The sequence below is a fragment of the Oscarella lobularis genome, chromosome 2 (assembly GCF_947507565.1).
Source record: "Oscarella lobularis chromosome 2, ooOscLobu1.1, whole genome shotgun sequence".
NCBI classification, from domain to species: domain Eukaryota; kingdom Metazoa; phylum Porifera; class Homoscleromorpha; order Homosclerophorida; family Oscarellidae; genus Oscarella; species Oscarella lobularis.
The window spans coordinates 3,904,349-3,918,755 of NC_089176.1; the positions used below are offsets into that span (position 1 = coordinate 3,904,349).

Here is a 14,407-nt window from a genome sequence, read left to right on the forward strand (position 1 = left end):
GAAAACGACGAGCAGCGGCAAACGAAGAACGTCGTCGGGTTTTTTGCCTCGCGAACCGCAATTCTGGACGTCTCCTTCGAGTGAATCGGCCCGCTAGAACCAAAACGATGTGGGAACTACAACGGATCCGTATAAACGGGTAAGAAGAAGTAAAGGGAGATCGATAGGCTCTCCATTTGTCACACTGCGAGTGTCGCAATGCGAGAGAATAGTTCATATGATGGGCTCCTGGCTAGCCCTTTAGGGGCAAATCTAGACCAGTAGATACTATATTGAAGATAAAACGATATGAAACAAAAATCCAGTAGATAGTCTGGTCGAACAGGCTATGATAGTCACTTGTTCTCCAGCATTTCCAGCTTCTTTTTCAGAGACGGACACATCTAAATTATCCCATTCATTTCATGTCTAAGAGTCCTTCTAAAAGAACTCACTTTCCCGTGCAAAGTCCTTTCAGGCAAATGAGCAACAATTCCAGCAAAACCGTTTACAATATCATAAGCATCAAAGCCAGCACTTTGCATCAGTGACAAAGCAATAGCAGATCGATAGCCAGAGCTACAGTAGGCGTAATACTTCTTCGTTCTACACGGAAAAGAATGTGTGAATGTAGCCAAGGGAAGGCGCATTTACTTGTCGAAAAGTTTCAGTGCATTTTTCAGCTCGTTAAGCGAAACGTTGACCGACGATTTAGCGTGATCCGTTTCGAATTCAGATGGCGTGCGAATGTCAATGACAACGCCGTTTTCCAATAGGCGATCGTAGTCCTCATTCGTTTTCTATTAGACCCAATTATTTGGGGCATGCTCTCTCTCTTTTTCATACCAATGAGACACGCTGAGATTGTATGACTGGTAAACTGGCTGTTTCTTCCCATCCTTTCATCCCGTTTTTCAAAACACAGAGAACCTAACTGATCATTAATTTTCCTCTTAATATTATTTATCCCCCTACTTGCCTTGTAACCGATTCTAGCAAGCCGTTGTATTGTTTCGACGATTTGGTCAGGATACGCTACTACAGCCAGTTTTGCAGTGGGCTGTATTAGGGTCCCAACCTTGATCAAGAGTATCAGATGGACCGAGTTAGAATCATCTTTCATTTTCTACCCATATGGCGAAGTTTCCCTCTTCTGCCTTCACAACAGCGCCGCCCTCTTGTCCGGCGGGAAAGCACAGTGCTTTGTCAATATGCCCAGCATTGTAGTCTTCAATCTTTTATAATATTACAGTATTAAAAAAGAAGTGGAGACTACTATGAACAGATCAAACCCTTCTAGAGTCCAAGATAGTGACGTCATCGCCTTTGATTGCCTCCTGGAATTCCGCCGGTTCAAGCCACTTCACTTCTTTTATGACGTCAGCCAGACAGGTAGCTCCTTTCTAGAAAACAATAATAATTAAAAATTATTTTATTGACTTTATAGGCCTACAAGATTTTGAGCCACGTCATATTGGAAATAGGATGGTGCAGGTGGCTGACCTGACGTCAAAAATTTGACAAACGCGTTTTTCTACAAGAGGACAAATGCGTCTTGAAAAGGAAATTCCGATTGAGTCTCACCTCTTGAAATTGCAATGCAAAATTCGTCAATTTTTCTGATCCAATAGTGGAAGAGAGCCCGGCACCAAGACTCTTTCCGCAAGGCGATCCAGCTCCATGGGCGGGATACACCTATGCAAATTAAATAATTAATTAATTTATTCGTTTAGGATGATGCAACTGCTGCAGACTTTGGTGTCATCAGGCAACGTCTTCAGCTTGTTGTTCAAAGAGTCGAACATGAGCCCAGCCATTTCTTCAGCTGTGTATCCAACCGAGCCAACTAGATCTGGTCTTCCACACGAGCCAATAAACAGAGTATCACCGGTAAAAGCCTAACGAAAAAAATCAATTATTTAATTTCATTGCTACACGTGGGAAATGGAAATAGTCTCACAGCCTTTGCTTTATTTTCATCTTCTTTATTAATCAATATCCACGTGACTGACTCCGGTGTGTGACCTGGGGTGTGCACCGCGCGAATGCTGAATTTCTCGGACAGATGTATGATTTCGTTGTCTTTTGTTTCGTAGGGTTGGAATTGGCATCGTTCGGCGGCGCCTGCTCCCATGTAGACCCCCACGCTGGCGCGATCTTGAAGCTCCTTGTGACCGGACACGAAATCGGCGTGAACGTGCGTCAAAAAGATTCCTTTCAACGTCAATTCATTAGCATTCAATTCCTAAAAAAAGTAGAATCACGTGGAGAAAAAATTTCATGGGGAACGCAGTCAATTTGATCGAGCATTTGCTCCCACAAAACTCGATCGCGTCTTTGTGGTCTTTTACTTGCAAGTAGGCGTCAACGTCTCGTCGCGGATCGACGAGAATGGCGTTTCCGTCGTGGCTGATCATGTAGGAGGCTTGCGCGAGGCATTCGAGGTAGTAGATTCGCACCGAAGCGCCGTCGATGTCGTGGACTTCTTTTAGACCGCTCTGCAAGACGGCAATGGAATGTGGCGCGTTTGCACGTGAATGCACCTACGGGTAGGATCACGACTTCGTCGTCTTCGTTGCGCATTCTTGTCTCGTCGCGTTCGAGTGATGCAGCTAAGGGCAGGTTGAGCCAGTTACTGTCTGTGACGCCCGGGCGGGACTGTGACGTGGTCGCGTCCCCTCACGGCCCACCGCACACCCCCAAGACCACGCCCTCAAGTTCAATAAAGAACGAAACCATTTTATTAATTTACATCAGATGTATGTAAAAGCCATGCTCTTAGTGTGTCGAACTAGTTGGAGTTTCCTGTACGGGGGCGCATTCTGAATGTAGGCTTTGCTGTATCGCACAAAATCACTAATATGCATTAAATTGAAAGAAAAAAATTCTACCTCAAGCCAAGTAATCCTGTGGTTTTTCTAAAACAACTAATGATTAAAAAATAGAAAGCTTGCTGACAATATACCTCATCCAGGTCAACCTTTACTTGTCTGTACCAGCAGTTCCATTCGTGATCCGTTTTCTAAAATTGCGGACAATTATAACTATCTCTTGAGGCGACAAATTCTAATTTTACTTCATAATCTTTGATCTGAACAAAATACGGTAAATGTGTTGAAAAACTAAAACTGTATAGAGCCTTGCCTTTTGTTCAAGCTCCTCGTTTCTATTTTTCAATTCTCTAATCTCGCTTTTGAACTCCTTTCTCTCCTCCATTTTATCTTTTAAATCCTAAAGTAGAGGCAGAATGAGCGCGCAGTGAAGTAGACCAGAGTAAAAAACAAACAGCAGCTAGGGTATTAACAGTTTCTGAACAAGCTTTTAAATCTTTTCGCGTTTCTTCGAGTTTCTCCTTCGTTTCGTCAAGTTCCTTCTGCAACGACTCCACTTTCTAAGCAAAACATACAAACTGAGAAGTTGCACCAACACGTTTACCTGATCTTTCTCAGAAATCTGTCGTCTCAGAGCTGATAAATTAAAGTCGCCCTAAATTCACATGCAAGTGAACGAAGTGAACGTAGACAGTGTAGGCGAAAAATCACTAACGGCGTCTGCAAATTCTGGGGGGTCCAGTTCTGGAAAGAAAAAAAATGAAAGCATGATAAAAGCGTCGTCTTTTTCAAATGGTACCAAATGTGCTAGAATGAGCAGTAGAATCCAAGTGACCTAATGAAAAACCCCTGCTAGATAAACTTCTAAATGCTATCCTATACATGTATACTTGTTCCTGATCCATCGTTCTTTTCTTGATGAAAGTCTGATCTTCTAAATTGCCCTTTGTCCGCTGATCGCCGCTTCGGACCGTAGCCGTAGCCACCGTCAGATTTCCATCCACGACTCACTGTTCCAGCCGGGTGGTAGGCTTTATGGGGGTCAGTAAAAGCGGCCGTCGATTGAGAATGGAGCATTCGATGGTGAGCTAAATCACCGGGCGATAATAATGAGAAAGCGAGGTGTAAAAAACTTACGGGGACTCTGCCCTAGTTTGTCTTCTCTCTGCTTCCAATCAGACTCATCAGAGTGGCTTCGTTCCCGGCCCATCAGTTGTTGCACTATCCAAACCCGCTTGATCTCGTACAGCGAGTGGCAGAGCAAGTTGAACGTCTCCTCTTTGGGGCCTTTGAAACGCAAGATTCTCACGAGAGCGTCGACTTTCGTCGAGTTCGTTGGCGCGGCCATATTCGTTGCCAAACCGGTGTTCGATTCGACGTTGTCCTTATCGGTTTGAGTGAGCAGCGATGCGCCGCTCTGCAAGCGTTTTCCCATCAGGCTATGGAGCAATTGGTCGTCTACGCACAGGTTGTGTTGGAGAAACTCTCGATTCGTGTCAACGCGAGTTTGCCAAGGGTCTGGAGGCTGTGACATGGGCGGAAGTCACGCCGGTCCGCCAGCCTGGCCGGTGACGACTTTCTCGGTACGCACAGTGATCGGCACTGGCTCCGTACGGTACAGTACGATGAAGGAAGCAAAAGGGAAAACCGCAGGGAAGCAGCAAAGTAACGTGCGTTATTTTTCATTTTTTATTTCACCCGCTCATGCAAAAACAGCGTCAAAATAATTCATGCAGCCTAAAAAATAAAATCCATCCACTTCCCACTAAAAGATGAGGATCCTTGCCGCCGTCCTTTCATTCGATCGAGCTCAAGTTTCCACCTAAAAAATACGATTAGCTACTGTCAAATAATCTCTGTACGTACCTTTTTCGATTGCGTCCATATTCGCGTTACCCAGGCTACACCACGGGGAGGTTTGGACGCTTTCGTAGCCCAAGGCAGCCACCGCAAGCGATGACCACCCGTTCCAAAAATTTAGGGCGAGTTGCGGGTCCTCGGCCACTCCATGCAGTACCCGCCTGGATGAGAGTCGGCCCCTGTACCGAAGTCCCCCGGCGCGCTGGTACCAAAGCCTTCGCTATGTCTTCCTGGGAAGAAACGGGCCTTGTGGAAGTGGAGAACGGCCGACCTTGTAGAGTCGACAGGGAAGGCAGTGCAATGCCCAAGTCGAGGTTTCCTGGGCCAGGTCATCCTCCGTCTAATCGTGCCAATGGTGAGATAAGTGCCGGCAACCAGACCGCTTGCGACACCCCCTCCAAGTCGTGCCCGCTCGAGCCTAGCGCGGGCCGTACTTGTTTGGCAAGCAATAAGACATTGGCGACCATTCCGCCCAGTGCGCGTACCGAGGCCGAAGCCCCCCATCGCCCTGCCTACGGGCTCCGGCACGGATTAATTAATCCGTGGGCCACGCTGAAACAACTACCCGAGACTTGCCTTATGTCTTCCCCCTTGTCGGTCCGATCAAGAACGAGACGTAGCGAACCACGACGCATTCACCCTCAGCCGCAACTGAAGGGAAATCGGTGTGCGTTTCCCTTTTGAACAGCGTAGCCCCGCCCAGCGCGCTCATTGGTTCGTTGTGATCACGTGGGGCTAATTTAGCACTCTGATTGGCTCCCACCCAAAAGGCGCGAGTTCAAAAACCTGTTTGAAAACCGGTTTGGAAGACGAAGGCGACAACTGCAAGATGGCGGAGAAGAACCTCATGGTCTACGCGAAGCTCGAAAAGCAAGAGAACGACTCCGACGAGTGAGGAAGAGAAGGAGAACAACGTGAAATCGAACGCGCGGCGAAGAATTGGTAGCGCACGTCGATTAAAGATGTCCGACATCGCCACGCGAAGAAATACGAAGAAAGGAAGAAGAAAGAGGAGCCTAGCCGACGAAAAAGCGTTGCAACGTGCCTCTTCTCGCCGAGATTTGCTCTTCGAGGCAGATCAAGACCGAAGAAATTGGCTTAGAACTGCGCGATCACAGTCTGGTTGTTCTAACGTTCTTTTATATGCTCCAGGTAAGCTAACAAAAGAATAGGATCTAGGATGTTTATTGTTTGTATCGTAGGAGAGCATAAAGGCAGAAATCTGAGCACAGATTGGTCACTTCCTGTTCTTCCTCACTCCTTGAATGATGAAGCTCGTCGTCGTATTGCTATTTTCTGTTTGCGGAGTTGCTTTGGCTGCGTCTTTTCAAACTCCAAAAGAACGTTCCCGAAGTAAATCTCTGTTATTCGTCGACTGATTCGTGCGATGTCACATTATCTATTTTTACAGGAACTACGTTTCCAGTTGCAATGTGCAGAGTTCATTCGGTTAGGAGACGAAGTTCGGAAGATGCTTATGCAGCCTTGCCTAGAAGGTTTTTTGTTTGCTAAATACTAAAATCTGGACTACTTGTGCGTTTCTATTTAGCGAAAGAGCTGACTTGTGTGACGTTTGCGGAGGAGGAATTCAGTCTTGTTCCAGTTGCAAGGCCTGTATCTCTAAGCAGATTCCGCTTGGCAATCCAGCCCCCAAACCGTGGTGGCCGTGTTGCGTCATTCTATAGCTCTTGATGCCTCTGTTGCACTGAGAAAACTCTGTACCACTGAAATTTATCACATTATTTGTATTTTGTTTGTGTAGTTAATAAACGTTCCCCAGACCTTGCTTTTCCTTGTTAGCTTACGTAAAGGATATGAGAGGACGTTGGAACAACTAGACTGCCGATACGAGAGCATAAAGTGAGTACAGATTTGTTATTGACTATTTTCCACTCTGCAGTGACATCGACGAGACTGGTTGCCGGACTGATGAAGCTCACCGTATTGCTGTTGCTTGCTTGTGGAGTCACTTTTACTTTGACGGCTTCTTTTCAAACTCCCAAGGAACATTATCGAAATCGCAGAAGTATGCTGCTAACGTCCATGTGTTGTACTATTTTATCGCGATAGGAACTACGTTTCCAATTGCAATGTGCAGAGTTCATTTGGGTAAGAGGCGAAGTCCGGAGGATAATACTTCTGCAGCTTTGCCTAGAAGGTTCTTTCTTGGCTAAATACTAAAAACTAGACTACTTGTGCGTTTTCATTTAGCGAAAGAGCGGACGTGTGTGAATTTTGTGGAAGAGCGTTTGATTCGTGTTCCCGTTGCAGGTCCTGTACTAATGAAAGGGGCGACGGGGGTGGTACCACCGGTACCGGTGGTACCAGCAAAAGTGTTAGCGCCCCGTGTTGCGTCATTCTATAGCTCTTGACGCCTCTGTTGCACTGAGAAAACTCGAATTTATCACATTATTTGTTTTGTTTGTTTGTGTAGTTAGACAATAAACATCCACCAGACCCTGCTTTTCCTCGTTAGCTTACGTGAAGGATATGAGAGAACGTTGGAACAACTGGACTGCTGATACGAAAGCATATAAAGGCAGAATGTGAGTACGGATTTGTCATTGCCCGTTCTCCGCACTGCAGCGACGGTCGACAAGAGTGCTGGTTGCCGGAGGGATGAAGCTCGCCGTATTGCTTTTAGTTGTTTGCGGAGTCACTTTGACGGCCTCGTTTCGAACCCCTGAAGAACATAACCGACATCGCAGAAGTATTAATTATTTTGTTGATACGATCTATCCACTGGTATCTATCGTGAATAGGAACTACGCTTCCCATTTCTATGTGCAGAGTTCCTTCGGGTAAGAGGCGAAGTCTGGAACGTTCTAACAGTGTTTTTGCAGCCTTGCTCAGAAGGTTTCTTTTTCAGAGCTAATTATTTATATAATTCATATGAAAACTACGTTTGATTTGCATTTAGAGAAAGAGCGGACGTGTGTGACGCTTGTGGAAGAGGGATTCGTCTGTGTTCCGCTTGCATGGCCTGTATCTGCGAATGTGCTAATCATGACGACTGTGTAATGTGTTGTTGCACAATACTATGAAAATCTTAGGCTGTCTCTGCTGTAGTAAGCGAGGTTCTGTGTTAGTTGATTTGTTTTTGTTTCACAGTACGTACTGTACAATATGAACTAAATATCAAACAGTCATTTTTTTTCTACCGGCATAAGAATATACGGGAACGTTCCTTGTGTATCTGTCCATCTGAGGATGAACGAATCAACAGATTCCAATGGGCTTTCGTCCTCTGAAGCGCTTCGTAAACTTACGTTATGCCTTCAGGACGCAGTAGACGTTTCGAATCGGGCTTCAACGGGGTTCTTTTCAACGTACACACCCAATTCGCGATCTTTCGTCCACTGGATTTGTTCAATCGTATCGATTGCGTGCATTATTCTTCTGTTTACTACGTATCCTGCAATCAGCCAAGAGGGAAGGTACGATAAAATCAATTTTAGACCACGTTTCTTCAGAAAAATCTCTTCCAAGGGCTGCTTTGATTATTTCCGAGGGAATGCTAGTACTAGTGCTATTCATTATAAATACGGCTATACTTAGTCGAGAAAGGTGGCTTCGGAGGCGAGAAATGGTTCAAAAACTGCAAAACATAGTGAATCGTTGCAAAGGTCTAAAAAAAATTGTAAATCAATTATTAATTTTTTAATCATTAGAAGTATAGATTGGTTGGAAAAATGTAAGTGTGGAGAGGTCGAAGTTCCCTCCTATTTGCCTATGCTGATGCCAGCGAGTTCTTCCCTGAGTGTCATACCAACGTTACGAGACGGCCAATTGGTCAATCTTCCCGTTGTCTTACTCGTCGAAGATGACGTCATCGTCGTTCCAGCGAGAGTCAAAACTCCCGTACGGATATCAGGACAAAGTGGAACGTTTGAAAGAGGGGATTTGATTGACGAAGACGAAGATTTAGACGAAAATATAAAGGAAGTAGGCGTGGAACATTGCAACGTGAAATCGTGGAAAAGATTCAGAGTAGAAGAGAACGCAATTGAGGCAATACTAAGGTAAAAATCACGTGAGAAGAGACACTCATATTCACATAATTTATTAATCTTTTTTTGTAATGATACCTATAATTATTTTTCAATTGATTATCATTACTATGAGTATAGAGTATTATTAAAATTTATTGTGTATTATAACTTATTTGTCTTTTTTCTTAGAGATGTTTTGAATGGATATAAGGATAAACCAGAGGGAATTCTTTCCACTGAGAAACACGTCTTCTTTCGCGAAGTTCTTTTGAAAAGACTCATTTGGATGTTACCTGTAAAAGGAGAAAGTTCATAAATAAAAAATAAAATTTTCTTTTTCTTTCTTATAGGGTGCTTCTTTGTTTATTAATCTTATTCGATATTTGGTTTGTCGCGACGACGTTTCCGATTGGCCGGAAATGTTTTATCTGCAACAGGTATTGGGGTATCGATTATATGAAGTATATCTTATTGAATTTCTTTTTAGATCTATGTTTTGCTTCCCGTTCTTCCTCTCGTTTTTCCTCTTCTTTGGACGCTCACTCGTCTCTTTGGAATTGCGTCGATTTTGGCGAAATTTCGCGAGGCCCAAAAGTCCGTTTCTTCGCTCCAATCGTCCATAGAATGGAGTCCGCCCACGCAGGACAACGCCGGCGAAGAAAGCCGTCAAGACACTAAATCAAAATGGAAAATATTTTGGGATTTGATTAGAGGAAATCCGGACAATCTTCCAAGAACGTCGAGCCTTTTAGAAAAACTCGGAAATTTATCAGTAAGGGAGAAAGAAAGAGAGATAGAATTTCTCCCATGATTTGTTTTCCTTCTAAGGTTCTATGCTGTGCTGATAAGGCGGGAATATTGAGCTCTCCTTCGCCCTATCCAAGCAAAACGTTCTTTTTTCGAGACAGGGATAGGGATAACGCGGAGAGAAGCGATGATATTAGCGCGGAAGAAAAGGAAACGGACCCGGATCCGGATCCGTGCAGCTGGCAATCAAACAGCACCTTTGGGAAGGAGGATAATAAGCCAGAAGCTTGTCAAAACGAGTCAAGGGAAGATGAGGTTAATGAGAATAGGTGTACTATGAGAAAAGCAGCCCAGGGTTATGTCTTGGATGTCTCACTTGCATCTTATGTAAACATCCTTTATTATATTTTTATCTTTATATAAAATATTTTGGGTTTTAGAAAGACGAGATTTTGCAGTTTGATGATCAATTTTGGACCGACTATTTGACGTCATTGAAGCCACTGGTATAATAAAATATGACGTTTGGTTGTGACTTATTCATTAATTAATTAAGGGACTTAACGTTTTGATGAATAATTCTTCCGCGTCTCAGTCTTCTTTTCTGTGGCGCGAGACCGTTCTCCGATCCATGTCTAGACTCCAATTAATGTTGAGAACACCTGAAGCACATCTTAGGTAATTAATTGATCTTTTAAATTATTGGCTTCAATAATTGATTCTTAAAGGAATCTTTTTCTTCTTGGTAAAGAGATTGGCTTTACGTCATCAGGTCTCGCGTCATTTACAAATAAATTCACCATAACAACGTTTACAGCCTGTGTACGATTTTTCGAAATTGAAATCACTAAGTTTTTGCTAATACTTTTATAGCGTAATTTGAAAGAGGACGCCTTTTCATTGCCCGTCTATACGCCTCAGATGATGGTTGCCCAAGTGGCAAAGGAAGCGAATTCCGGCTCGCATCAATTGATGAGCCATGGACCGGCCGATTTATTGCTTTCTCACTGCAGCGACTATTGGGATGGCGCCGAGTTGAAAAATCTCACCAAATCAGAAAGGCAGAAAATTCAATACTAGTAGAAATAATATTAATGATTATTTTCAGAAGAAAAGTTTTGGATTTTTATCGACGACTCAATCTGACGACGTATTGCGTGGCTTTCGCATATAGGCCAGTGGATGAGGAAAGAAATGCTATTATTCTATTCATATATATATAAGGGTTCTATATTCGTCAATTTTTAGACCATAGGAGATTTAGACAGGGATATCTATATTCACGTTTCAGCTGACTATTTGGAAAATGGTGCGAGGAATTTTTCGCTTTCTCCCGACGATATGACGTCGTTCACGGACGTCCGGTTTCGTTCCGTTTCACCGACTCCCTATAATGAGTGAGTAAGAACATTTAAATAATTCTCAAATAAATTCGTTTTAGAGATGAGAAAATTGAAGGGGGCTTGTTTGGATTAGAGTCGAAACCGCCTCAATTGACGTCACTGAGTCCGGAGACATGTCTACGGTGCGTGGGCATTTTAAAATTGTTTTTTTTCAATTCAATTAATGGGTGATTTAGAATGCAACGGGGTCAAATATTTATCGGCATGGTTGCACTTCAGTATCAGCCAATGATAGACACCGTCAAAGTCGTCGACGATTTGCACGCGGCCGGAATACGATTCGTTCACTTCTCAGACGAAAATGAACTTCGAAGCAAAGTAGGAAGACACTTTCAGATATGTGAGGACTTTTGAAATATTCCTTTAGGTTTTTGCTGATAAGATGGGACTCGAAACCGGCTGGAATTGCCACATATCTTTAGCGGAAAACACGACTTCGAGCACTGATATTAGCGATGACGATAACTCAAATAGTTTGACTGGAGCTGACGGTGACGTGGAGGACGATAGTTCGTCGGACAGCTCGTCAACCGACCCCGATTATTACCCCATTTATAGAACAGGAAATAACCAGGCAAGACAGCCAAATTACAGCGAAACGAAACAGCTGGGAAGTATGACCGTTATTAGGCTAGACTTCCGCGTGGTATAGAGAACGTTCGGCCTCATCTGGAGAACGTTGATAACGTTCCTTTACTCGTGTCACTCTTTACTGATTGTACAGCGGCTGGTATGTGTTGGATGTATTATTATATAGGTCGTAGTATTTTTATAGGATCGTGTGAGATGGTGAAAATTATGCAGGATTACGGTGAGATTGTTTGTTGCGTCAGTTCGGCGCTGAACGTTGATAATGTGAAGATATTCTCGCAAGCTGATGTCAGGTATAGACTCTCAAGTTTTTAAAAAAAATCTGATTTTCTTTTCTTTTCTTTGAAGTTTTGGTTTGGAGCCCTTGTATCCTCTTCCCTACAGTCGAAACGATTTATCCGATGGAGTCAAGACGGATTTGTCCAGTCTCAAATTCCAATCAAGTAGAAACATATACACCAATAGCAATTTTTTTTTATTTTCCTTTAGCTTCGTCTACGTCGTCGAGTCGGTTTCCTATTTGGCTTGCCTGCGCTATTGCGTCGCTTCCCTGCGCTCTGACGTTTCATCGAAAGGACAACGTTCGACTAGTCAGCCTAATACAAGAGGCTCGTCGTTTCTGTGGAATGCTACGCCAATGTTTCATTCTCTACTTCTCCTGCAATCTTGTGACGTCGTTCGTTGTTCTTCTCTCGACGCTCTTTTTTCTTCCGCCTCCTCTGACTGGTTTGCAGATCATTTGGCTCACTTGTGTTATTACGCCGCTGCTTGGTCTTTCCCTTCTTTCCGTGCCGCCTAATGAGAAGATTATGACGTCGTTGACGAGCAAAAATACGAATCATATCAAAGTGGGGCGCGGGAAATTTAGAATCGTATCGAAATCGTATCATTTCTTATTAGGATTTTAATCGTTTTTCGTTGTATTGTGCTATTCGGTTTCTTCCCTCTTCGCTGATTGTCGTTCTCTGCTTCGCCTTGAATCTGAATCGTCTCTGTCAGTTGAGCGTTCCTACGAGGGCCTGTCATCCGTTGCTAGGAGCAAGGTGAAGAGGAAATGCGAACGTTAACTTTGTCTATGTAAGTAATAGGAATGTGAGTGGTGAATGGAATGGACTCGGAGGAAATGATGTGCGGAATTTGGCTCTTGCTCAAGACGTCAATGCCTTTCTTCTTTGTTTGTATTTCAGTAAGAGATTGGAGGGAGACTTGCCTAAGTAATAACGTATATTATTTTAGTTTTTGCTTCGCTGACGTTTCTCGATCGAGTTGATCCCTTTTGGACCATTTCCCGCCGAGATTGCAAATACTGGATTATCAGTGCGTTGTTGTGGTAAGAGAACATTTTTTATTGGTGAAAAGCGATCATGGATCTTTACAGTTTTATCATTGAATGTGCGTATTTTTCTATTTCTTCGTGGGCTTGGAGCAACGTCGCTGGCACGCGCTCTCCGGCTCAATTATCGAATCTTTCTGTCTACTCCTACGTCATTGGTTTAGCGTGGCCCTTTTTATCGCTTGCAATTCACGAGCTGACAAAGAAACGCGATCAAAAGTACGCCACCACGTTAGCAAATATCGACAAATATTTAATTAATTAATTCGCACGTTTCGACAGGCATTACATTCGAAATCAGAAACGACGAAAATTGGAATTCCAAACGAAACTAGGTATGAATTCCCCCGTATAACGATAACGCGATTTAATACTAAGCCAAAATTTATTATTTTCCACTACGGTATTCCACAAGGACGCTCCACAGACAAACAAAACGAACATAAGACACGCACACAAACGCTCACACACATGCTGAAAGACAAAAAAAGGAGGATTTTTCATCGCCAGCCTTAGCTAGGTCCTCCACTACTACACAAAAAAAGCGAATTCTTTAAAAGTTCAGCAGAGAGCATACAAGACGAGAAGAAGAAAAAAAAACCAGAGAACAGGGCACAGACGAAAAATAAGGTTATCAAGATTCTTCAGCAAGCTGCACATACGCTTTGGGAAAGAGGCCGATTTTTCCGCAACAACATCCTTTCCACCAATTAGCGTCGCTCTGATCGGTGACGGTGATTTCGTCGCCTCGATGAAGCGGTAGTTCCCCCTGTTCCATAGGCTGGAAATCGTAGAGCGCGACGGCTTTTACCTCTCGCTAGAAAAACATCCAAAATCAATAATTATTTATTATGTATTATTATTAGACTTCGTTCATGTCGCGAAGATAGATTTTCTGCGTTCGACTGACGGATGTTGTTCGATGGTAGTCGATTAGCGCGTTGAGCGAATTGAATTTTTGGACCCAGAGGAAATATTTTCCGGCGGCGTCGCGTAATACTTTGAAATGCTGAACGGCGTCCTGATAGCGAACCGACAACGAGAAATCGCCTAGATATGTGCGATTTATTATTAGATCAGGTCCTATTTTTAGAATGTCTTCGGTTTTCTCGCTATCGCGTTCGTTTTCCTTCTTTTTTATCTCTCTTTCTTACCCGGCGTGCTTTCACTGTCCCGCACGAGAAATGCGCCGTCCATTTTCTGCTTTAGGAGTGTCTCTTCCGCTTTTCCTCGAGTCATTTTACTGCGATACCACCTGTTTGCGATGAGAAATCGCGCACGCTAGCCCCACAGGCCGGCTTTTGTGACTGAATGTGTCTCTTTCTTACTTGTGTGCTCGCATTTCGATGTACGTCGACGGAACGAAACCTTCTAGGCCGTCTAGCTCGGCCTTGAACCAATTTTTGTCGTCTTCCATGTTCAGTATCTAGCGCGGGAAGCGGTAAGAGGGTCGTTCGGCTAGGTGAGGCCCCTTTTGAGAACCCGGACGCACCTTTACGATATCGCCTTTTTTGAATGAGAGCTCATCTCCTTGCGTCGCGTTAAAGTCGTACTTGGCCGCTGCCTCCATACTCAGGCAATCGTACGGTCGCTCTTCCGATTGTACGCGTTTGCTCACTAAGTTTGGGTTCACTTCAGAGTTCGATAACGCGCGTTAGGCACAGACACACC

General features: G+C 43.9%; 4 protein-coding genes and 1 long non-coding RNA gene across 5 annotated transcripts; 2 read left to right on the top strand and 3 right to left on the bottom strand.

Moving 5' to 3' along the window:
* Positions 1 to 251: 251 nt before the first annotated feature.
* LOC136184017 (uncharacterized) lies at positions 252 to 2,620 on the bottom strand. Its single transcript, XM_065970836.1, has 13 exons — positions 2,527 to 2,620; positions 2,331 to 2,477; positions 1,940 to 2,224; positions 1,734 to 1,877; positions 1,564 to 1,674; positions 1,433 to 1,513; positions 1,272 to 1,382; positions 1,110 to 1,214; positions 959 to 1,057; positions 826 to 909; positions 634 to 779; positions 435 to 585; positions 252 to 383 (listed from the first exon to the last, which is right to left on the bottom strand). The coding sequence occupies exons 1-13, from the start codon at positions 2,560 to 2,562 to the stop codon at positions 336 to 338; spliced, it is 1,548 nt and encodes a 515-aa protein (XP_065826908.1). The 5' UTR covers positions 2,563 to 2,620; the 3' UTR covers positions 252 to 335.
* Positions 2,621 to 2,697: 77 nt separating this feature from the next.
* Positions 2,698 to 4,457, bottom strand: LOC136199986 (PH domain-containing protein DDB_G0275795-like). Its single transcript, XM_065990305.1, has 11 exons — positions 3,948 to 4,457; positions 3,701 to 3,898; positions 3,610 to 3,645; positions 3,526 to 3,554; positions 3,415 to 3,465; positions 3,266 to 3,370; positions 3,124 to 3,210; positions 3,056 to 3,070; positions 2,945 to 3,001; positions 2,871 to 2,897; positions 2,698 to 2,817 (listed from the first exon to the last, which is right to left on the bottom strand). Exons 1-11 carry the CDS (start codon positions 4,342 to 4,344, stop codon positions 2,758 to 2,760), a joined length of 1,062 nt encoding a protein of 353 aa, XP_065846377.1. The 5' UTR covers positions 4,345 to 4,457; the 3' UTR covers positions 2,698 to 2,757.
* Positions 4,458 to 5,928: 1,471 nt separating this feature from the next.
* LOC136183322 (uncharacterized) lies at positions 5,929 to 6,423 on the top strand. The gene is made up of 3 exons (XR_010669138.1): positions 5,929 to 6,023; positions 6,082 to 6,166; positions 6,220 to 6,423. It is a non-coding gene; the product is annotated as an uncharacterized lncRNA (long non-coding RNA).
* A 1,465-nt stretch (positions 6,424 to 7,888) lies between these two features.
* Positions 7,889 to 13,142, top strand: LOC136183433 (transmembrane protein 94-like). Its single transcript, XM_065970077.1, has 25 exons — positions 7,889 to 8,107; positions 8,160 to 8,296; positions 8,350 to 8,692; positions 8,852 to 8,957; positions 9,013 to 9,099; positions 9,150 to 9,434; positions 9,491 to 9,796; positions 9,850 to 9,915; positions 9,966 to 10,087; positions 10,138 to 10,231; positions 10,283 to 10,470; positions 10,518 to 10,594; positions 10,656 to 10,806; positions 10,851 to 10,934; positions 10,989 to 11,130; positions 11,180 to 11,386; positions 11,443 to 11,542; positions 11,588 to 11,696; positions 11,752 to 11,846; positions 11,893 to 12,251; positions 12,304 to 12,446; positions 12,492 to 12,589; positions 12,640 to 12,733; positions 12,782 to 12,955; positions 13,019 to 13,142. Exons 2-25 carry the CDS (start codon positions 8,185 to 8,187, stop codon positions 13,089 to 13,091), a joined length of 3,615 nt encoding a protein of 1,204 aa, XP_065826149.1. The 5' UTR covers positions 7,889 to 8,107; positions 8,160 to 8,184; the 3' UTR covers positions 13,092 to 13,142.
* On the bottom strand, positions 13,103 to 14,390 carry LOC136183438 (growth factor receptor-bound protein 2-like). Its single transcript, XM_065970083.1, has 5 exons — positions 14,229 to 14,390; positions 14,065 to 14,162; positions 13,891 to 13,991; positions 13,605 to 13,786; positions 13,103 to 13,553 (listed from the first exon to the last, which is right to left on the bottom strand). The coding sequence occupies exons 1-5, from the start codon at positions 14,304 to 14,306 to the stop codon at positions 13,371 to 13,373; spliced, it is 642 nt and encodes a 213-aa protein (XP_065826155.1). The 5' UTR covers positions 14,307 to 14,390; the 3' UTR covers positions 13,103 to 13,370.
* Positions 14,391 to 14,407: the final 17 nt, after the last annotated feature.

Excerpts from the sequence above, each read along its gene's own strand:
- LOC136184017 (XM_065970836.1), bottom strand. The coding sequence starts at position 2,562 with ATGCGCAACGAAGACGACGAAGTCGTGATCCTACCC. Across the intron at positions 1,514-1,563 it reads TTGCATTGCAATTTCAAGAG|AAAAACGCGTTTGTCAAATT; the intron begins GTGAGACTCAAT and ends GTCCTCTTGTAG. Across the intron at positions 384-434 it reads AAAGGACTTTGCACGGGAAA|ATGTGTCCGTCTCTGAAAAA; the intron begins GTGAGTTCTTTT and ends GGGATAATTTAG.
- LOC136199986 (XM_065990305.1), bottom strand. The coding sequence starts at position 4,344 with ATGTCACAGCCTCCAGACCCTTGGCAAACTCGCGTTGACACGAATCGA. Across the intron at positions 3,211-3,265 it reads CTGTTAATACCCTAGCTGCT|GATTTAAAAGATAAAATGGA; the intron begins GTTTGTTTTTTA and ends CCTCTACTTTAG. Across the intron at positions 2,898-2,944 it reads TAAAGGTTGACCTGGATGAG|AAAAACCACAGGATTACTTG; the intron begins GTATATTGTCAG and ends TAGTTGTTTTAG.
- LOC136183433 (XM_065970077.1), top strand. The coding sequence starts at position 8,185 with ATGCTAGTACTAGTGCTATTCATTATAAATACGGCTATACTTAGTCGA. Across the intron at positions 9,797-9,849 it reads ATGTCTCACTTGCATCTTAT|AAAGACGAGATTTTGCAGTT; the intron begins GTAAACATCCTT and ends TTTGGGTTTTAG. Across the intron at positions 11,543-11,587 it reads TACTGATTGTACAGCGGCTG|GATCGTGTGAGATGGTGAAA; the intron begins GTATGTGTTGGA and ends GTATTTTTATAG.
- LOC136183438 (XM_065970083.1), bottom strand. The coding sequence starts at position 14,306 with ATGGAGGCAGCGGCCAAGTACGACTTTAACGCGACGCAAGGAGATGAG. Across the intron at positions 13,992-14,064 it reads ATCGAAATGCGAGCACACAA|GTGGTATCGCAGTAAAATGA; the intron begins GTAAGAAAGAGA and ends CATCGCAAACAG. Across the intron at positions 13,554-13,604 it reads ATCTTCGCGACATGAACGAA|CGAGAGGTAAAAGCCGTCGC; the intron begins GTCTAATAATAA and ends ATGTTTTTCTAG.